Here is an 18947-nt window from a genome sequence, read left to right on the forward strand (position 1 = left end):
TGATTAAATAATTCTTTTTTAGGTTTCTCCTTTCTGTTAGATCGGATTCCCTATTTCTCTTAGGTTTCTCCTTTCTGTTAGATCGGATTCCCTATTTCTCTATGTTAAAAAAATAACTTTAATTATTTTATAAATTGATAAAATTAGCATGCTTAAATAGTATAAACATTATTACGATCTGTAGAAATCCTTGAAAAGAAAACAAGTGCACTACACTCATGAAGACATGTGCCGATTTTTCTGTGCTTTGTAGAACTGTTGAACCAGTTGTCTATAATTTGCTTTTAAACAGTCTTTCTTTTTACTTCCCTCTCTAACAGTGGATCTGCAGGTCTATCGAAATCCAAGCAAGGTGGCTGCCTTTTATTTAGTAATACATGGAAATGCTAGCTGTCTTTCTCCCCCAGTGCTTTTCATACATATGTCCCTTTTACTGGAACAAATATTACCATTGTCCTCTAAGGCTGGGAAATTTGAGACAGCCGCTGTTGTTCCAGAAGGTGGTTTTTGTTTTCAGTGATATATCAATCATATATTAGCCAGAAATTTAACAACAGAAACTTGACAGTGATTCTTTCCTTCTCCCTCTTCAAACACTCATGGTCTGCTTCATTCAGTCACCTCCTTTTGAGGTCAGCTCCTAAACAGCAGATGGTGTGCTTGTGTGCAGCAGCTGGCTTCATTCCACTTCATCCCCTCCTTCTCTCAAGGGACTATGTGTGTGAGCCTGTGTGTGTGTCTGTGTGTGTATGGACACTCACAACTTCCAGTTGCCATTCAATGCTTTCAGCTTCTCCCAGCCAAAAAGCTGGGAAGCTTGGCACACTCATCAGCAATGAGCCCAGATGTCCAGCTGTGATACTGTTTCCTTCCCAGCCTCCCTGCTGGAGCAGTATTCATTCACAATCTCAAATAAAAGAGTTATCTCGAGGCTTTATTTTGTCCGTATGGTTTGGGATTGTAGCCTTATTTGGGAGAAATAATGTAGGAGCCAGGGGCAACTAGTAAAAATCTAAAATTGTTTTTCCGTTTCACTTGGATGGGATGAGATGGTACCTCCGTGTAGCTCAGGGCCTTGTATTTTGTGGGGCTGGCTTACTGAATGCATCATTGCCTGCATCCGATGTCTCTTTTTCTTCCTTCAGATGAATATGCTAATGAAACTCCAAGAAGCAGCCAATTACTCGGGTACACAAAGCTGTGACAGTGATAGCACCAGCCAGCATGAAGACATTTTGGATTCATCTCTTGAATCTACCCTCTAGAGGGTGAAAAAAGTTAGGGGGGGAAAGACGATGCCTATTTAAAATGTTTAAAAAGTAAGGTATTTTCACTAAACCACTGCCAGTATGAAAGCACCTATCAAGGGCCCTGACCCAAAGTCGTGATCTCCAAGGAGGCAGCAGAACTAAGTCTGAACCGCCAAGATGCTAAATTGAAATGGAGGCTTAACTTTGTTTTATTTCTAGGCAATTCTCTATCCGTGGAGTGATCTAAGGCTCCATCACTCAACTGGAAAGGACCCTAATGACAGGGCAACTGAATAGATTGCACATGGGACAGCCAAACTGGACTTTAGTTTTGTCCTCTTTCAAAGTTTACAATGCAGACCTTTTTTTGTCCCTTCATTTCGTTTCCTCTGATGAGCTGTTCTCCCCATGCAGGATCCATGCTTCTGATCTGTCCAACCTCCTTTGTGCCCCATGGTGCTGGTCACAGCTCCAATGGTGTTTGCGTTGTGTGCTCACCCCATTCCAAAATGAAGTCCAGAGGCCAGTCCTCCGTAAGCACAAATGGAATTGTGCCACCACCAGAAACACACTCCTGTAGCAAGCTAGAGAAGTGCCAATTTAATTCCTAACTGCCATGTTCACGCGATGTGCTCCACCAACTTTTTAGTATATGAGTCGCAGGTTTTATAAAGTTGTTTTTACCACGGTGGTCTTTTAAGCCAACTGCCCACTCCCTTAACAAGAGTTTTATACCAATTATTAGTCAACACTGACAAAAGGCTTGTTTAGGGCTTTGTTTGAGCCTTTTCAGTGAAAGAAGGAACATTTCCTATGGTGCTGTCTCACTGCCTTAAAACAGATTTCTATGACAGTTTAACGGTCGGTTTAAGTCCTAAACCATCGGTAATTTCCACTGTCTTTTCATTTACAACCAAGCAACACCAGTTAACACAGTAGCCTCATCTCTATTATATATATATATATATCGTTTATGTTTTTTGTTTTTCAAGAAATGGATAGGAGAAAGATCAGTATTTTTACCTTGTGAATAGATTGCTTTGCCTATCCTCCAAAGAATATTCAAATAACCCAGAAACCCTCTTAGATTGTCCCTTAAAAGCTAAGCTATGTGGCTAAATTCCACCCAATTCTAGATGAAAGAGTTTCAGAAGGCGGGAGATTTTGAATTCTTATCCAGCAGAGCTGGAAGCACTAGATATAGCATGAGCACAACTATTTGGCTTTCCTCCCCTATTTTTTATTTTTTTATTCTTCTAAGTTTTGAGCATGTTGTTTTGATTGCTGTTGTTGTACATGAGAAATTCAGCATTAGAGAACACTGAAGCAGTGATGTCACTGTGGAAGAGGAAGCATTTATACTGTAAAAGAAGGTTAGATTTGCACAGTCTACTGGGTAGGTATTGTAAATAATCATTTTAAAAACTTGCACAAGTCAAAACAAACACACAGAAAAAATTGTATTTTATCCTGTTGGTGTTAAGAGGTGTTTCACTTGCTGAGATTTCCTGTACGTTACACACAAATACAGAATGCAAACCCTCAGAGCTGTTGTTATCCGGTGTGTTTGTCCTGTATTTACAGTTGTTACGACTACGCAGGCGCTGTCAGTACTAGAGTGAGCATGCTTCAAAGCTGTACGTGGAGCCAATCCATTTTTGGAAAAGTAAACATGTCTGACTGAAGGTGCATCTGTCATGGCAGGCTTTAAACAGAGTGCATGAAAACTGACTGGAGTCATTGGAGAAGTTACCACCACACCCACAGGACAGGCTTTAAGTGTCTAAAACCCAAGGGCTAGGCCGTGGTGTAGACTTGTTCTTTGCGTGGGGAAATGCGTTACGTTCAGGACGTGCCGTTGGTGCTACTCTCTGTGACCACCCATGGGTCAGTTGCTCTCAACAAAAACGACACGAGACATCTGTGCAGTTTTCAGAGTGTCACTGAGTCTGTAGGGGCCACACGGTGCTATTGCCCTAAGGGAAATCAGAACTGAATTTATGCACATAGCATTGTCACCCTGACTCTGAAGCCTCAAACATGGATCAAACCTGTTGTGAAACATCGACATGTGTAGCTGGATGAGTGACTAGTTGCCCTTGTATAATATGTGAGCTAAGAAAATTGCTAATCTTTCCCTGCCATTTTAAGAAACACAGTCCAAACATGATCATAAACAAATTCCTGCAATACATCCCAGTAGGTCCACCTAGTTTACAACTTAAACTAGTTTGTGAAACATTTGTCTGTATACATTTTATATTTTGTACATTTTTGATGTAACATATCATGTAAATAGGCAGAAACAGTGAAATAAATCATCTGAAAAGTTTTGTAGTCTTTGTAAAGCCCCAACAATAAGTACTTGTTGTCAATGGACTTAACTGGATGATGTATTTTCTATTGGTTTATTGTTCCTCTAGCTTGTAAACCAGCTTGCATATATTTTTTTGCAAATGTGCACCCTGTATCTGTCTAAATTATTACTTTGCCATTAAAGTGGAATTATTTATTGACAATAAAGTGTGGTGTCTATCTATGGAGAAAAATCGAATAATTATGCATCAAGAAGTGTCAAGCTTTCAAATGTTGCATTCACAGTTAATATGCCATCCACAGGGATGTATGTGAATTTTTATTTTCTATACCTCATAGAAAAGATCTCATAGCTTTGATCAAGATTCAATTTATAAATACAGTTGACCCTTAAACAACACAGGGGTTAGGGGCCAGTACCACTCGCAGTTGAAAATCAGGTATAGCTTTTGACTCACCAAAAACTTTAGTCATCCTTACATATCTGCAGGGGATTGGTTCAAGGACCCCTCACCTCCCATACCAAAATCTACTGATGCTCAAGTCCCTTACAGAAAATGGCACAGAACAATATGCAGCTAGCCCTCCACATCTGCAAATTTCCACCTGTTGATGGAAAATACTGTTCGTTGAATCCGAATGTGCGAAACCCGGGGATATGGAGGGTGGACTGCATATTAATTGAAAAAATCCACATATAAGTGGACCCATGCTGTTCAAACCTATGTTATTTAAGGGTCAACTGTATATTTGAGGTAATATTAGAGACTTATTTAAAGTGTATCTTTCATCCAGTTTCCTCATCTGTAAAATGGGATAATTATAGTAACTACTCATAAGATTGTTTTGAAGATTGAATGTTTTAAAATATATAAAGCACTCAGAAAAATGTCTGTCATATCTTAAGTGCTATATAAGTGGTAGCTATGATTATTTTCAACAAAAGTTTATTATACAGCTAATAGGTGTCAGGTAACGTTTTTAGGCATCAGAAGCACTGAGACATGGGCCATGTTCCTAAGGAAATTACAGTTAGTACAATTGCTTCTCTGTCCCTCTTCACTTCTTCTGGGTATCTAAGTTCTCTACCACAAGGGTGACCAGGGTAAAGTCCACTGAGTAGTTGCTACAGGATATGTTTTCAGACACTGGTATAGTGAACGATAACAGAGAATTTTATCTGAATTCAGAGAAATCCAAATACCTTTATTTCAGTCTCTTGGACGTTCACATTAAGAAAACAATTATATAAGAAATAAGCCACCTTAAATAATGTAGTTCTATGCTTTGATCAGTTAATATGTTTAAAAAGAAGCTTCGATTGTGCTTTGCTTTTTTCAAAATTTTTCACCAATAGGTAAAATACCGCATTACTGAGTTCAATGTTTTTTGTTGTTCAGTGAAAATGATTTGTATAAGTAATCATTAGAAGCTCTCTTTTCCACACAAAATATATATTATCGCTTAGTTACCCAGATCATCAATAAAAATACATATTAATGGAATTAAACATAGATAGCACATTCTGAATTAGACTCTCATTAGAGGAAAATGAGACTTCTCAAGTTGTTTTCCATAAAATTGTAAAAAAAAAAAAAATGATAACTAATCCTTTCCTTTACCATTGGAATTTTTAATACTTCATCTTAATAGTCTGAGTTATCATGATAGAGCTGAAGTTGATCAACAACAGAATATTTTTTTTACATTGACTGCATGTTTAAAAATATTGGGTTATATTAACTAGTATTAAAATTAAGTTACCTGATTCTTTTTGCTTTTTTAATGTGGCTACTAGAATACTTACAATGAAACATGTTGCTCGTGTTTGTGACTTGCTTGAGATTTCTATGGGATAGCACTGCTAGGGAAAGATTGATCTTTAGAAAGTATAAATGTGATCACCTCCCTCAACTCTTTTGTATTTTGTTTTTAAGACTAGATGCAAATATTGAAGGACAACAATTCTTTGTTCAATCTGAACCTTGCTTATCCTGTGGTTTCCTTTACCACCATGTCCACTGCCCCCATTTAGTTGTGTTCTCTATGACATTAGCCTAATTGTAGAACCTAGAAGTAATTGTTGAAACAATAACAACAACTTCCCAGACAATTTAGCTATAAGCATGTGTCAAGTTGTATAAATTTGCTGAGTGGGAAAAACTTTGGGAGGCCAATATAAAGGTTTCTCTCCCGGGAAAGACATTTATAGAAATGTAGGTTAGATAAAAAGAATGTTTATTGAAAGATTCTGAGCCTCTTGGCTGTCAGGTGATTGGGTGAGTGATTGGTTTCCAAACACAAATATTAATCCTATAAATAATTAATCAGTTATTGAAAATTGTGAAACATTTTATCAGCATTCTAATTTATTCAAAAAAGGAGATTACTAAATATACTCAGCAATAATGTTTCGTCCCAGACCAGGTTTGGAATCATATTTCTTTGGTAATTTACTTATTTTTACCCCAAGGACCTTACACATTCTCAAATGCCATTACCTTAGAAAGCTTTTCTCATACCTCAGATTAGGTAAAAAAATGTAAATTATTTGCTTTTCTAGGGGAAATATGTAAATAATGTATCCCACGTATCGTTTTGCAGTTCCAGCGCCTAGAATATAGCACATTCTCAAGAAATATGTATTGAATAAAAATATTTCTGAACATGGCGACAGTAACTGAATTTTAACCTATGTTAAATGAAAACATTAAAATTGAGAAGACCCACTTTTACAGGCGTTGAGCTCCCTGGGAAACCAGATGAGCTGGTTAAACTACCAAATATAGTTTAGTGACCAGAGAAGGAAGACGGATAACCTGAGGACTTATGTCATCCAGTACAAAGTACTGCTTCACAATTGGGATTTTTTTCCCTTTAGATGTAATGTACTACATACTTTCTACCAAGTTTTATTTTTCTTTCCACTTTTCAAATCCTTTGAATATGGCCTTAGTTATATATAGTACAATTTAAATGTGTGTGTGTGTGTGTGTGTTTAGGAGAGAACTGATAAAATACAGCAAGCAGTTGGAAATGTAATGCTAGAGCCCAAAAGAGAAGTAGGGGGTGGAAAGATTAAAATAGGAATCCTTAGCATAGAAATAAGAAGTGGAGATGTGAATTTCACTTTGGGGTGTTTCCCTACAAGAGAGATCTTGACCAATTAGAAAAGATTGAGAACAGAACTGGAGAAATGTAATGGACATCTTTATAGTTCATTTGCCTTTTATTTTTTGATTTACGTAATATGTATATGCCTATTTAATGTGACATTTACAAAGGAGGGGCATAATGTGTGGGGAAATATAATCTTTGAATTCAGAGTTAGAAAATCTGCATCCTAGTGATATTTTGTGGTTTCTCCAGGAAGAATCAACTAATCCATCATCTGTGTGCATCTAGACTTTATACCCAAAAGACAATAAAATGCACGCACTGTAACCGGAATGGTTTTGAACATCATTTGTGATACAAATAATGTGTATCTGTCACTTCCCAGAAAACTATAATCCCAAAGAATGGTAGAAAGTCTAGCGGTCTAGTTAAAGCCCACCCAAGGACACAGGTGCTTATGAGTGTCTTCAGTAGTTGTCTTCAGTCCAGCTGGGTCCTAACTATATGTGCTTAATAGAGGAAGCTGAGTATGAGCTGGTTTTAGAGGATGGTGATCAAGGTATAGAAGCTGAACCAAATTCCCTGTAGACGCTTTGAGTGTTGTGGAATGTTTATTTGTCTAACATTAGCATCTCTTTCAGGGTCGGCTGCCTAGTTCCCAGGCAAGTGGTTTTCCTGACACAGTCCCTAGTCCAGCTCTTCCTTGGGGATGTAGGGACTGCACAGCCTCTTCAGTTGGTTGCTGGGGCTAGAGACTCAGGCAATGATGGGGCAATACTGCCCAGAAATCTCATATTAATTGCACTTCTGAGGCTAAAAGCATGCACAATATACAGGTAGAGTATATATCAGGCTGATGGTGGTTTGAGATAAATCCTCCCATTTGGCCACCACATAGAAGCTAGAGGACAGTCTTTTCCAATGTCAGTCATTTTTCAGGGGAGGAAAATTCACCTGGATTAGGCTCACTTGTGAGGCTTTGTACTCTTTAGGCTATCACAGCACTTCCAGTAGAAATGTAATGAGAGCTATATGTACAATTTAAAATTTTCTAGTAGACATATTAATAAAAATAAAACAGAAACAAGTGAAATTCATTATAATAGTATACTTTATTCTCACACTATACCAAAAATATTTAATTTCAGTGAATAACCAAGCTAAAGTATTTTTAATAAGATTTTCATATATTTTATATTCTTTTCTTTTTTTCGTACTAAGTCTGAAATCTAGCATGCATTTTATTCTTATAGCATGTCTCAATTTGGACCCTAAATTTTCATCAGAACAACTCAATTGTTCAGCATTCAAAAATTTACAGTTAAAAAATAGATTCAGTATGTAGTTCTAAACGTACTTAATATAAATTATCAGTTTTAAATTTAAATTTTAGATAATTACTTTTTAAATTAAAATTGATTTCCTAAATTGCTATAGCCATCAAGTGCAAAATGACCACAGGTTGACAGTGCTTGCTACTGAATCAGACAGCATGGCTCTAGCCTCACCTGGCGACCAGCTTTCTCAGATCACGTGTAGAGCTTCTTCCCTAGTGCAAACGCCAAGCTGGGGCTTTGATTTGGAAGTTCTTCAATATACTGGATTCAAAGATCCAGATCATATTCTCTTCAAAGGTGGTACTGGGTTAAAATAGTTCATTGTAACTATTTCATTGAATCTTTTATCCTTCTTTATTATTAAGCTGTGGTAAAGATCACCCTGATCTGTCTTTTCAGACATTTTTCTTTAAGGTCAACTGTTGAGTGAAAAGCCTTGCATTCTTTAATAAATCTGTCCACTTTTTCTCTGGAGCAGCTCATTAAATCTCTCTCTTGATTACCACCAGGGAAATTGAATCAGTAATCAACAATCTCCCAACAAACAAAAGCCCTGGACCAGATGGCTTTACAGGTGAATTTTACAAAATGTTCAAAAAAGGATTATCACCTATTTTCCTCAAACTCTTCCAAAAAATCCAGAAGGAGGGAAGACTCCCAAACACTTTTTACGAAGCCACTATCATCCTGATCCCAAAATCAGACAAAGACACCACAAAAAAAGAAAACTACAGGCCGATATTGCTAATGAATATAGATGCAAAAATCCTCAACAAAATATTAGCGAACAAAATTCAGCAATACATTATAAAGATCATACACCATGATCAAGTGGGATTCATCCCTGGTATGCAACGGTGGTTCAACATCCGCAAATCAATCAATGTGATGCACCATATTAACAAAATGAAAAATAAAAATCACATGATCATATCAAAACATGCAGAAAAAACATTTGATAAAATCCAGCAGCCATTTATGATTAAAAACCCTTAAGAAAGTGGGAATAGAGGGATCATATCTCAACATAATAAAGGCCATATATGATAAACCCACAGCTAACATCAATGAGGAAAAAGCTAACTCAATGGGGAAAAGCTAAAACCATTCCCCCTAAGATCAGGAACAAGGCAATGTTGCCCACTTTCTCCACTTCTATTCAACATAGTGCTGGAAGTTCTAGCCACAGCAATCAGAAAAGAAAAACAAACAAAAGGCATCCAAATCAATAAGGAGGAAGTAAAATTGTCATTATATGCAAATGACATGATACTATATATAGAGAACCCTAAAGACTCCACCAAGAAACTATTAGAGCTGATAGATGAATTTAGTAAAGTAGCAGGATACAAAATTAATATTCAGAAATCAGTTGCATTTTTATATACCAATAATAAAACACCAGAAGGAGAAATTTAAAAAAAATAATCCCATTTACAATTGCTCCAAATACTATAAAATACCTGGGAACAAATTTAACCAAAGAAGTGAAAGATCTGTACTCAGAAAACTATAAGACACTGAAGAAAGAAGATATAAATAGATGGAAACACATACCATGTTCATGGATAGGAAGAATTCATATAGTTAAAATGTCCATACTGCTTAAGGCAATATACATATTCAATGCAATTCCTATGAAACTACCAACGACGTTTTTCACAGAAATAGAACATATAATCCTAAAATTTATATGGGACCATAAAAGACCCCAGATAGTCTCAGCAATCTTGAGAAATAAGATCAAAGTGGGAGGTATAACAATACCTGACATCAAATTATACTACAAGGCTACAGTAATCAAAACAGTATGGTACTGGCATAAAAACAGACACATAGATCAATGGAACAGAATAGAGAGTCCAGAAATAAATCCATGCCTATATGGCCATTTGATCTACTACAATGGAAGCAAGAATGTACGGTGGGGTAAAGACAGTCTATTCAATAAATGGTGCTGGGAAACCTGGACAGACACATGCAAAAAAATGAAGCTGGACCACCTCCTTACACCATATACAAAAATAAATTCAAAATGGCTTAAAGACTTAAATGTAAGATCTAAAACCATAAAATTCCTAGAAGAAAATATAGGAAGAAACATCACAGACATTATCCGGAGTAAGATTTTTACTGATATATCCCCTCGCACGAGGGAAGTAAGGGAAAAAATAAACATGTGAGATTACATCAAACTAAAAAGTTTTTCCACAGCAAAGGAAACCATCAATAAAACAAAAAGGAATCCTACTGAATGGGAAAAGATATTTGCCAATGATATATCTGATAAGGGGTTAGTATGACAAATTTATAAAAGACTCCCTCAACTCAACTCCAAAAAGCAAACAACCCAATTAAAAAATGGGCTGAGGACATGAAGAGACATTTTTCTAAAAAGGACATACAGATGGCAAACAGACATATGAAGAAATGCTCAACCACACTAACCATCAGAGAAATGCAAATAAAAACTACAATGAGATACCACCTCACTCCAGTCAAAATGGCTATCATCAATAAATCAACAAACAACAAATGCTGGCGCGGATGTGGAGAAAAGGGAACGATAGTGCACTGTTGGTGGGATTGCAGATTAGTGCAGCCACTATGGAAAACAGTATGGAGGTATCTCAGGAATCTGAAAATGGAACTACCCTATGATCCAGTAATTCCACTCCTAGACATCTACCCGGATCCAAAACTCCAATTCAAAAATCTGTATGCACTCCTATGTTTATTGCAGCACTTTACACAATAGCCAAGATATGGAAACAACCGAAATGCCCATCGGTAGATGACTGGATTAAGAAGTTGTGGTACATTTATACAATGGAGTATTACGCAGCCATAAAGAAGAAAGAAATCTAAACATTTGCAACAACATGGATGGACCTAGAGAACATTATGTTAAGTGAAATAAGTCAGAAAGAGAAAGACAAGTACCATATGATCTCACTTATATGTGGAATCTAAAGAAAAGAATAAGTGAATGAACTAATCAGAAACAGTTTTGGGGACAAAAAGAAAAAAATGACAGTTGTTAGATGGGCGGGGGGGGGGGTGGGGATCGGGAGAAAGGTGAAGGGATTAGGAAGCAGTTGGTAACCACAAGATGGCCTCGGGGTTTTTTGAAAATTAATTTGGGGAACGTATTCAATAATGTTGTAAAGATTTTGTTGGGTATCCGATGGACATGTGTCCCATTTGGGAGACCACCTCAGGGATACTGTGGATGCTTGATCATGGCACTGTACACCAGAAGCTAAACATTAATGAATGCCAACTATAATTTTATATATATAATGTGATGGCTCGGTGTTAGGTTGGAGGGATAATGGATGGGGGAGGGGGACCCACAGTGTGAGGGATATAAATGATGAACGTCTAAGTATTACCTTGTCTTGTACACCTAAAACTAATAAATTAAAATAAAAAAAATATATATTAAAAAAAACACAATGAAATACCACCTCACCCCAGTCAAAATGGCTATCATCAGTAAATCAACAAACAACAAGTGCTGGCGCACATGTAAAGAAAAGGGAACGCTTGTGCACTGTTGATGGGATTGCAGATTGGTGCAGCCATTATGGAAAACAGTATGGAGATATCTCAAAAATCTGAAAATGGAACTACATTGTGATCCAGCAATTCCACTCCTAGGTATCTATCCGGAGAAATCCAAAACTCCAATTCAAAAATCTTTATGCACTCTTATGTTTATTGCAGCACTATACACAATAGCCAAGACATGGAAACAACTGAAATGCCCATCGGTAGATGACTGGATTAAGAAACCGTGGTACATTTATACAATGGAGTATTACGCAGCCATAAAGAAATTTTACCATTTGCAACAACATGGATGGACCTAGAGAACATTATGTTAAGTGAAATAAGTCAGACAGAGAAAGACAAATGCCATATGATCTCACTTATATGTGGAATCTTAATAAAAGTGAATGAACTAATCAGAAACAGTTTTGGAGACATAGAGGAAAAACTGAGGGTTGCTAGATGGGCGGAGGGTGGGGATAAGTGGGAAGATGAGGGGATTAGAAAATAGTCGGTAACCACAAGATGGACACGGGGTTTTGAAAATTAATTTGGGGAATGTGATCAATAATGTAAAGATTTTGTAGGATATCCGATGGACACTTGTCCCATGTGGGAGACCACCTCAGGGATGATGTAGGTCACTGCACTGTACACCAGAATCTAAACAATAATGAATGCCAACTATAATTTTATATATATATACATATATATATATATAATATATATATGTATATATATATGTATGTATATACTTACAAGAAGCGGAGTACAGCATTAGGAATAGAGACAGTAGAAATGTAATGGCTCTGTGTGATGTCAGAGGGATAGTGGATGAGGGAGGGGGTCCACACAGTGTGAGGGATATAAATGATAAACATCTAAGTAGTGCTTTGTCTTGTGTACCTGAAACTAATAAAAAAATAATTATTAAAAAAATCTCTCGCTCTCTCTCTCTTCATGTTTATATATCTTCATATCTGTCTATGTATATCTCTAGATAGACACAGATCTTCTTACTGTAATCCCAGGGCAAAGTTGCCTACTCATCTTATATTTGGTTATAAAAATGACCTCTCCTCAAATTGTCCTTTTGTCTGACAGGAAATGATTTTCTTCTCTAAGAAGAAGAAGAAAAAAAAGAAAAAAGAAAAAAAAAAGCATAAGCGCTATCCAAAGGCATTTTAAATTTTAATAGCACAATGATTTCCAGAATAAGATTAAAACTTCACTGCAAACCTATCAACAATATTGACATATATATAAAAATGAAATGTTTTAATAGACTAGAGATCTCAGAATAAGAAAGAAATATCTACAAATACACTAAAAATGGACCAGCAGACTACACATGAGAGAGAGAAATAGATTAAAGTAGTGCTTTTCCTCATCTGATTAAATGTCCCTCAGGGCTATCCACCTCTTTTGCCCACTTTTGCTGCTCACCAAGCACCAATCACCATTCTAATTGCTAATCTGGATACCTAGAAAACCCCGAACATATTATGTCTCAAATGTTTTTCCTTTCTTTTTCTTATATAGTAAAGTGTATTGATTATTTATTTCCAAGATCTGAAACACCATATATCCTTGATTACATAAATATATATTTTTTAAGATTTGCTTCTAGAAATTTAGTTCATCTGCAGAAGCCATAGGACTGACTAGAGAAGACTATAAGTAGTCCCCTTGGGAGTGTAACAATAATTCACCTTTTCGTTCTGATAGTGTGAACTTTAGCTGTTTGCTTTTATTCAGCATCAACCAAGAGTTTTCTGTTTTAACTAGCTTGAGAAAAAGATGTCAGTCATACTGGGGTACACTATATTTGAAATTATTAATACCTGAAACATGCATTAGGGCTTAAGTAAAATAAATTAGTTATCCTAGCAAATAAAATATAGTTGATACTAATGTTACCTTAGTTGTCAACCTGAAAAAAAATATTCTGTATATCTTTAGTGTAGAACAGTAGTGGAGGAAAGTTTTGGGGTGACCAGCTGGTGTGGTAACTACATGAGAACAATTCCTGCAGGACACCATGGATTTGCAGTCTGCTCTGGAAATTTCCTTCTCACAGAATGAATTGTAAAAGAGATCCAAAACCTCCAGAGAACTAGAAAATAGATCATGTGCAAACAGATGAAAACATTTCTCCAGCCCAGCAAATATTGATACTACTAGAATTTGACCTACAGTTCCTGTGTGACCATTAATTTCAAAGAAAGGTCAAGTTGCAGAGCTCACCATCAATAAAACAAAAATGGAACATACCATAGGTTTGAACAAACCATAGGAAAATGCTGAAAGCGATTTACATCATTACCTTTTATTGGGAAATCATCTCAAGTATTAATTTGAAAGGAAAAAAAAAGATTTTGTGGTCAAATAATTGTAATGTCTAGCATGTTATGATGTGTTAATAATATAGAGGTATATCTACAAACTAGTGTAACCAATTTTTAAAAGGTATAAATACTTTATATTACTCTTCACGTAGAACATAGGACCTAATCAGAAAGAAGTGGAATCAATCCAGACTAAGTACTATTGTTCAATCAAAGGGTAACAAGTTACTTAAATGCATGTTTTATTTAGTATGTATGGGACACTAATGGGAAAGTTCCAAAATAAATATCAGTGACAGTGAGATAGTTGTTTCATGTAAGCTTAGCATTTCCAAACAGATATTAAGAATCATCATCTGTGGCCTCTAAAGATAAGACATTTGTTTTATTCATTGAATATCCATTATTTTATGATCTTCTTGAATAAACAAGTGGCTGATTTTAAAGACATAATAAGTGCTAATGAAAGGAAAACATTTTTTCCTCTCTCCACATTTTGGCCTCAGTCCATTGGGTACAGAAATTTCACACAGGAGGGAGCAGGAGGAGTGAAAGGACTCTCTCTATCTCCACTCCCTAGGTGAGGGGCTTGTATAAAAAATTAACTGCCTGGTATTCTGGAAAGGAAGGGTGAGGTGAGGGAGCTGAGCCAGAACCCAAATATGTTGCACTTGTAAAAATCTCATGTAAAGATTATTAGCCAGTGTTCATCCAGATTTTTCTAGGGCCCTAGCTGGCTCTTAAAAGTCCTACCCCTTCCTTGAACTTGTCCGGAGCAGGAGTGACTTGTGGGAAGGGTAAAACACTCAGCTGGTCACATTTATCTTCCAAGGAGGACAGAATGGTCTCTTAAATCTGCTCGTGTTCAGATCCAGTTTATCAATTTTTATGCAGTAAGCATCTCTGGGCTGGGTCTTCAAGCAGTGGGTGGATATGTTGGAAAGCCTGTCATTCCCCAGCTTCTTCCCCTGCAACTGAGTGGCTCCAACTGTATTTTTTTGTCTTCAAGTCAGTGTTTGGGGTGGGGAGCGGCAGTAGCTAGGAAATCTTGATAGCATCTCGAATAGAAATGCCCACTTCTAACTATAACAGAAATATTTTAAAAAGAAGAAGGTAGTAAGATACTGCAAGCTAGCTAGCTATCATGTCTTTTTTTTTTTTTTAATTGGGTAAGGGGAACAGGACTTTAGTGGGGAACTGTGTACTTCCAGAACTTCCTTCCAAGTCAAGTTGTTTTCCTTTCAATCTTAGTTGTGGAGGGTGCCGTTCAGCTCCAGGTCCAGTTGCCATTGCTAGTTGCAGGGGGAGCAGCCCACCATCCCTTGCAGGACTCGAGGAGTTGAATGGGCAACTTTGTGGTTGAGAGTCCACTGGCCCATGTGGGAATCCAACCGGTAGCTTTCAGAATTAGGAGCATGGAGCTCTAACCGCCTGAGCCACCGGGTGGGCGCTGTCATGTCTTTTTATCATCTTTATTCTTAGCATTCTATTCATAACACAGTGCCTGGAACATATAAGCTGTTCAATTAATGATGCTGAAAAAAGAGAGTCTTGTAAGGGCTGCAAAAAGAAAGTGCTTATCAATTAATCATTTTTATATTTAAGAACTATGCTAGCCAAAGAATGTTATTTTGGGGCAATAAAATATGAATAAATTTATTCCCAGAGCCACTTGGAATAAACTTCCAATATTTGTTTAGCAAAGGAAAACTACTTCTTTTGAAATTTCTGAACGTGCTTGTTTTTACTACATGCTATTCAAGCTGGGGAACCTTTGGGAATGCAAATATTTGCTACCAATTTTAAAGATACATCCTTAAGAATAAAAGAAGCAGATTTGTGGAGGCATACAATGAATGGTTTTCAAGGAAACAATTATCCTTAATTCATTTTTAGAAAAAAAATGCAAAGAAAAATTTTCTTCTTCTGGAGTTACCTGAATGACCTCAAATTACCAAATGCAAATACTCACGAAGCCAATAAGTTGTCTCTATTAATGCACTTATGCATTCCATTGTCTTATACCTTCAACCCATTATCACTTTGTGGGTAATTTTTTATTTTTATTTAAATCAAAAAATATTTATTTTAAGAGGGCCCTTAAGTGATGACCACAAGAAGCACATTGTATAGTTTGTTATCTTAGAAGATGGAGAAACTCTCTGACTCCCTTCTACCTGAACTCTCTCATTTCACCTTAGTTATACCAGAGTTGCAAAGTGATGTCTCATTGACTGGTGTGTACTAATTGGCCTACAACAATTTTTAAATTATTTTAATTGCTTACTGTATTATGTTTCTATTGCTGAATAACAAATAACCACAGAGTGACTAAAACCATATCCATTTATCATCTCACAGTCTACATGCTCTAAGTCAGGCTGGGCTCATTTGGGTTCTCTGTTTAGGGTCTCACAAGACCAAAAGGGAAGTGTGGACAGGATGAGCTCCTACTTGAAGGCTCTGGGGAAGAATTCACTTCCAAGCTCATTCCTTTTGTTGGCAGAATTCAGTTCCTGGTGGTTGTGTGCCTGAATTTTCATGATGGCTGTTAGCCTAGGACTAATCTCAACTCCTACAGGAACTGGTCCTTGGGCATGTCCTTGTGTAACTTCAGAGCCAGAAAAGGTCCGTTGCATCTCTTTCTGACTTTATGGGATTAGATTAGGCCCTTTTACGTAGTCAACCTTTTGCTACTTAGCATAACAGTCATGCTGTAATATCTTATCAGATTAATAGATTCCATTCACATTCAAAAGGCAAAGGATTATACACAAAAGGCCAGTGGGAATCATTCTAATAATTCTGGCTACCACACTCACCCCCATTTAAACGTTAGGGTATTTCATGTAGATATCCAGAAACCTGGTTTCTCTTAAATCAGAATTTCCAGCCACATCGGGCCACATTCTACCATTACAACAGTTGGCTAGACCTGATAAGTGATGGGCTTTTTCAGAGGAGCATTCTCCAAAGGAATCCACCATTTCTTATTAATGTACATCTGCCCAGTTTCACTCTGCACGTATTTGTTTTCAGCTGCCTTATACCATAAACGATAGTGCAACACAGCATTTCTGACAGAGTACATATTCACACCTCCTCAAACCTAAATTTATCCAGGAAACTAATCATCTCAATGATATCTGCATGTTGAAGATAATGAGACCATCTCAAGCTAAGCACTGATGTTCGTTTTGCCTCTCAAGACTGATTTTTGTAATAACATTTCTACAAACTTAGTAATTCTGAGCATGTACTGTCTTTTGGTCTGATAAGTGAATAATATTGCACAAATTAAATGCTACCACTGAGTTAGCCCATGCAAGAGACACAAATACACTCTCAGTGGACAGATGTATTCCCGTGTAATCATGCCAGCAGCAGAAAATGGAATCTGTCATGAAAATAAATTATCCAAGAGTCAGACCATGTTCACACAGGTCGGCGCTAAATTTCATTTTCCTTGTTCTTCAACTGGGAGTCTAAACAAACACGTATAACATGGTCTGAAAGATCACATTGTTCATCAAAGTTGGATTCTACAGCCTCAGAATTCAGATGTCTGAAACCCTGGCAGTTGGGAGGCCTGCGGCTTTTCATGTACCAGTTTCTCTGTGATCACACCCTCATTCAGTTAGGTTTTCCAGTTTCAGAAGGCATAAAGATGCAGAGAGAGGCAGTGCAAAGCCTGCAGGCTGCATGCTTTGGGAGACTCTAGGAGGGAAAGCTGGAGTTGGTAAGGGATGAAACACTAGTGGAATTAGCTAAAAGTTGTGGGCTGGATTGTGGAAGGTATACATGACCGGGTAACAAGTTCGAAAATTATCCTACAGTAAACAGGTAATCTCATTTGGAGTCGCGAAAGAGTATAGCAGTTAGAAGCCCACTCTGTGGAGTCAGGCTGTATAGATTCAAATCCTACCTCTGCCACTTACTGTGTGACTTGAGACAAATTATTGTGATACTGTGGGGACAAAACCCCAAAAAAACAGTTTCCAGGCTCTCGGCCTCACATAGAAAGGTGCTGGCTCGGGTAGTAAATGGCCATCAACTGTGATCAGATGCCAGCAGCTGTGGCTAGTTGGCCGTCAGCTGTAACCCGTAGGCTATTGGCCACTAATATAACGGCTGTGGCTATGCTAGCAAGGAAGGAATGGGGGCTAGCAAGAAGATGGTGGCTGGCAAGCGCGGACTGCTGTTAGGCAGATTATGTAGATCCTGCTTCCTGTGTCTCCAGCCCAGACGCCAGCGAGAATATATTGGTTTGACTCCCCTATCTATGGCTCCGTGGGTGTTCCTTTTTGGCCTTACCGTGTCCTGCGTTCTTGGGCGGGGAGCGGGAGCTGAGACCCTGCACGACAAATGGCGCAGCGAGCAGGGTCCCCTATGTGACACATGGCGTAGTCGGCAGGATACGGTGCCAGCCAAAGCTTTCCGAAGGGCAGTGGAGCAGTTTGTGCGTATGAAAGCTCAGTCTGAGGAAGACCAGGAGGAGCAGCTGCCGGAGAGCTCGATTCCCGTGGAGGGGTGGAAAGAGGTGGATGGTTCCCCAACCAGCAGAGGCCGGAGAAAGCGGAGAAAGCGAAGGTTGTTGCCGCCCTGTGGGCTGGGAACTGCTTGCTGAGGCAGCCTGGATGCAGGACTTTTAGTCCCAGGAGGAAACGCTTGCTGAGTCCTCCGTGGGAGATGAGGGCGAGGTCAAGGTCATCCCTCACCCCCAGGACAGCCCTGGCGAATGACTATGGACTATGGGGAATTGCCTTCCATCCCTAATTTAATGGACGCTTGACTGTTTGGGAACATGCCATCATGTAGTGGGACTGGTTGATGTTTGCTTTTGTGTCTTGACTGGCCGCCATTGATAATATGTAAGCACCTTGATGTGAGCCGCTGTTGTTCCAGCACGGTACCCCGAGAGGCACAGAGAGAGAGTGGCAGTGCCCTGAGAGCCCTGGCTGTGTCCAGGAAGTCTGGTTGTGTCCAGAGAGAGTGGCAGTGCCCTGAGGCCCTGGCTGTGTCCA

At 38.1% G+C, this 18947-nt stretch overlaps 1 protein-coding gene across 8 annotated transcripts in view; it reads left to right on the plus strand.

Moving 5' to 3' along the window:
* NAV3 (neuron navigator 3) overlaps positions 1-3844 on the plus strand; it is a 785517-nt gene extending 781673 nt beyond the window's left edge. For 5 of the 8 annotated variants that reach the window (XM_081061016.1, XM_081061019.1, XM_081061021.1 and 2 more), the window contains one exon: positions 1146-3844. In XM_081061016.1, the coding sequence (XP_080917142.1) occupies positions 1146-1265 (120 nt within the window). In that variant the 3' untranslated portion in view covers positions 1266-3844. The remainder of the gene's footprint in view (positions 1-1145) is intronic. The other 3 variants (XM_081061018.1, XM_081061022.1, XM_081061023.1) reach the window with 2 other exon arrangements.
* The last annotated feature ends 15103 nt before the right edge of the window (positions 3845-18947 follow it).

This window comes from Rhinolophus hipposideros (assembly GCF_964194185.1).
Source record: "Rhinolophus hipposideros genome assembly, chromosome: 9".
NCBI classification, from domain to species: Eukaryota; Metazoa; Chordata; class Mammalia; order Chiroptera; family Rhinolophidae; genus Rhinolophus; species Rhinolophus hipposideros.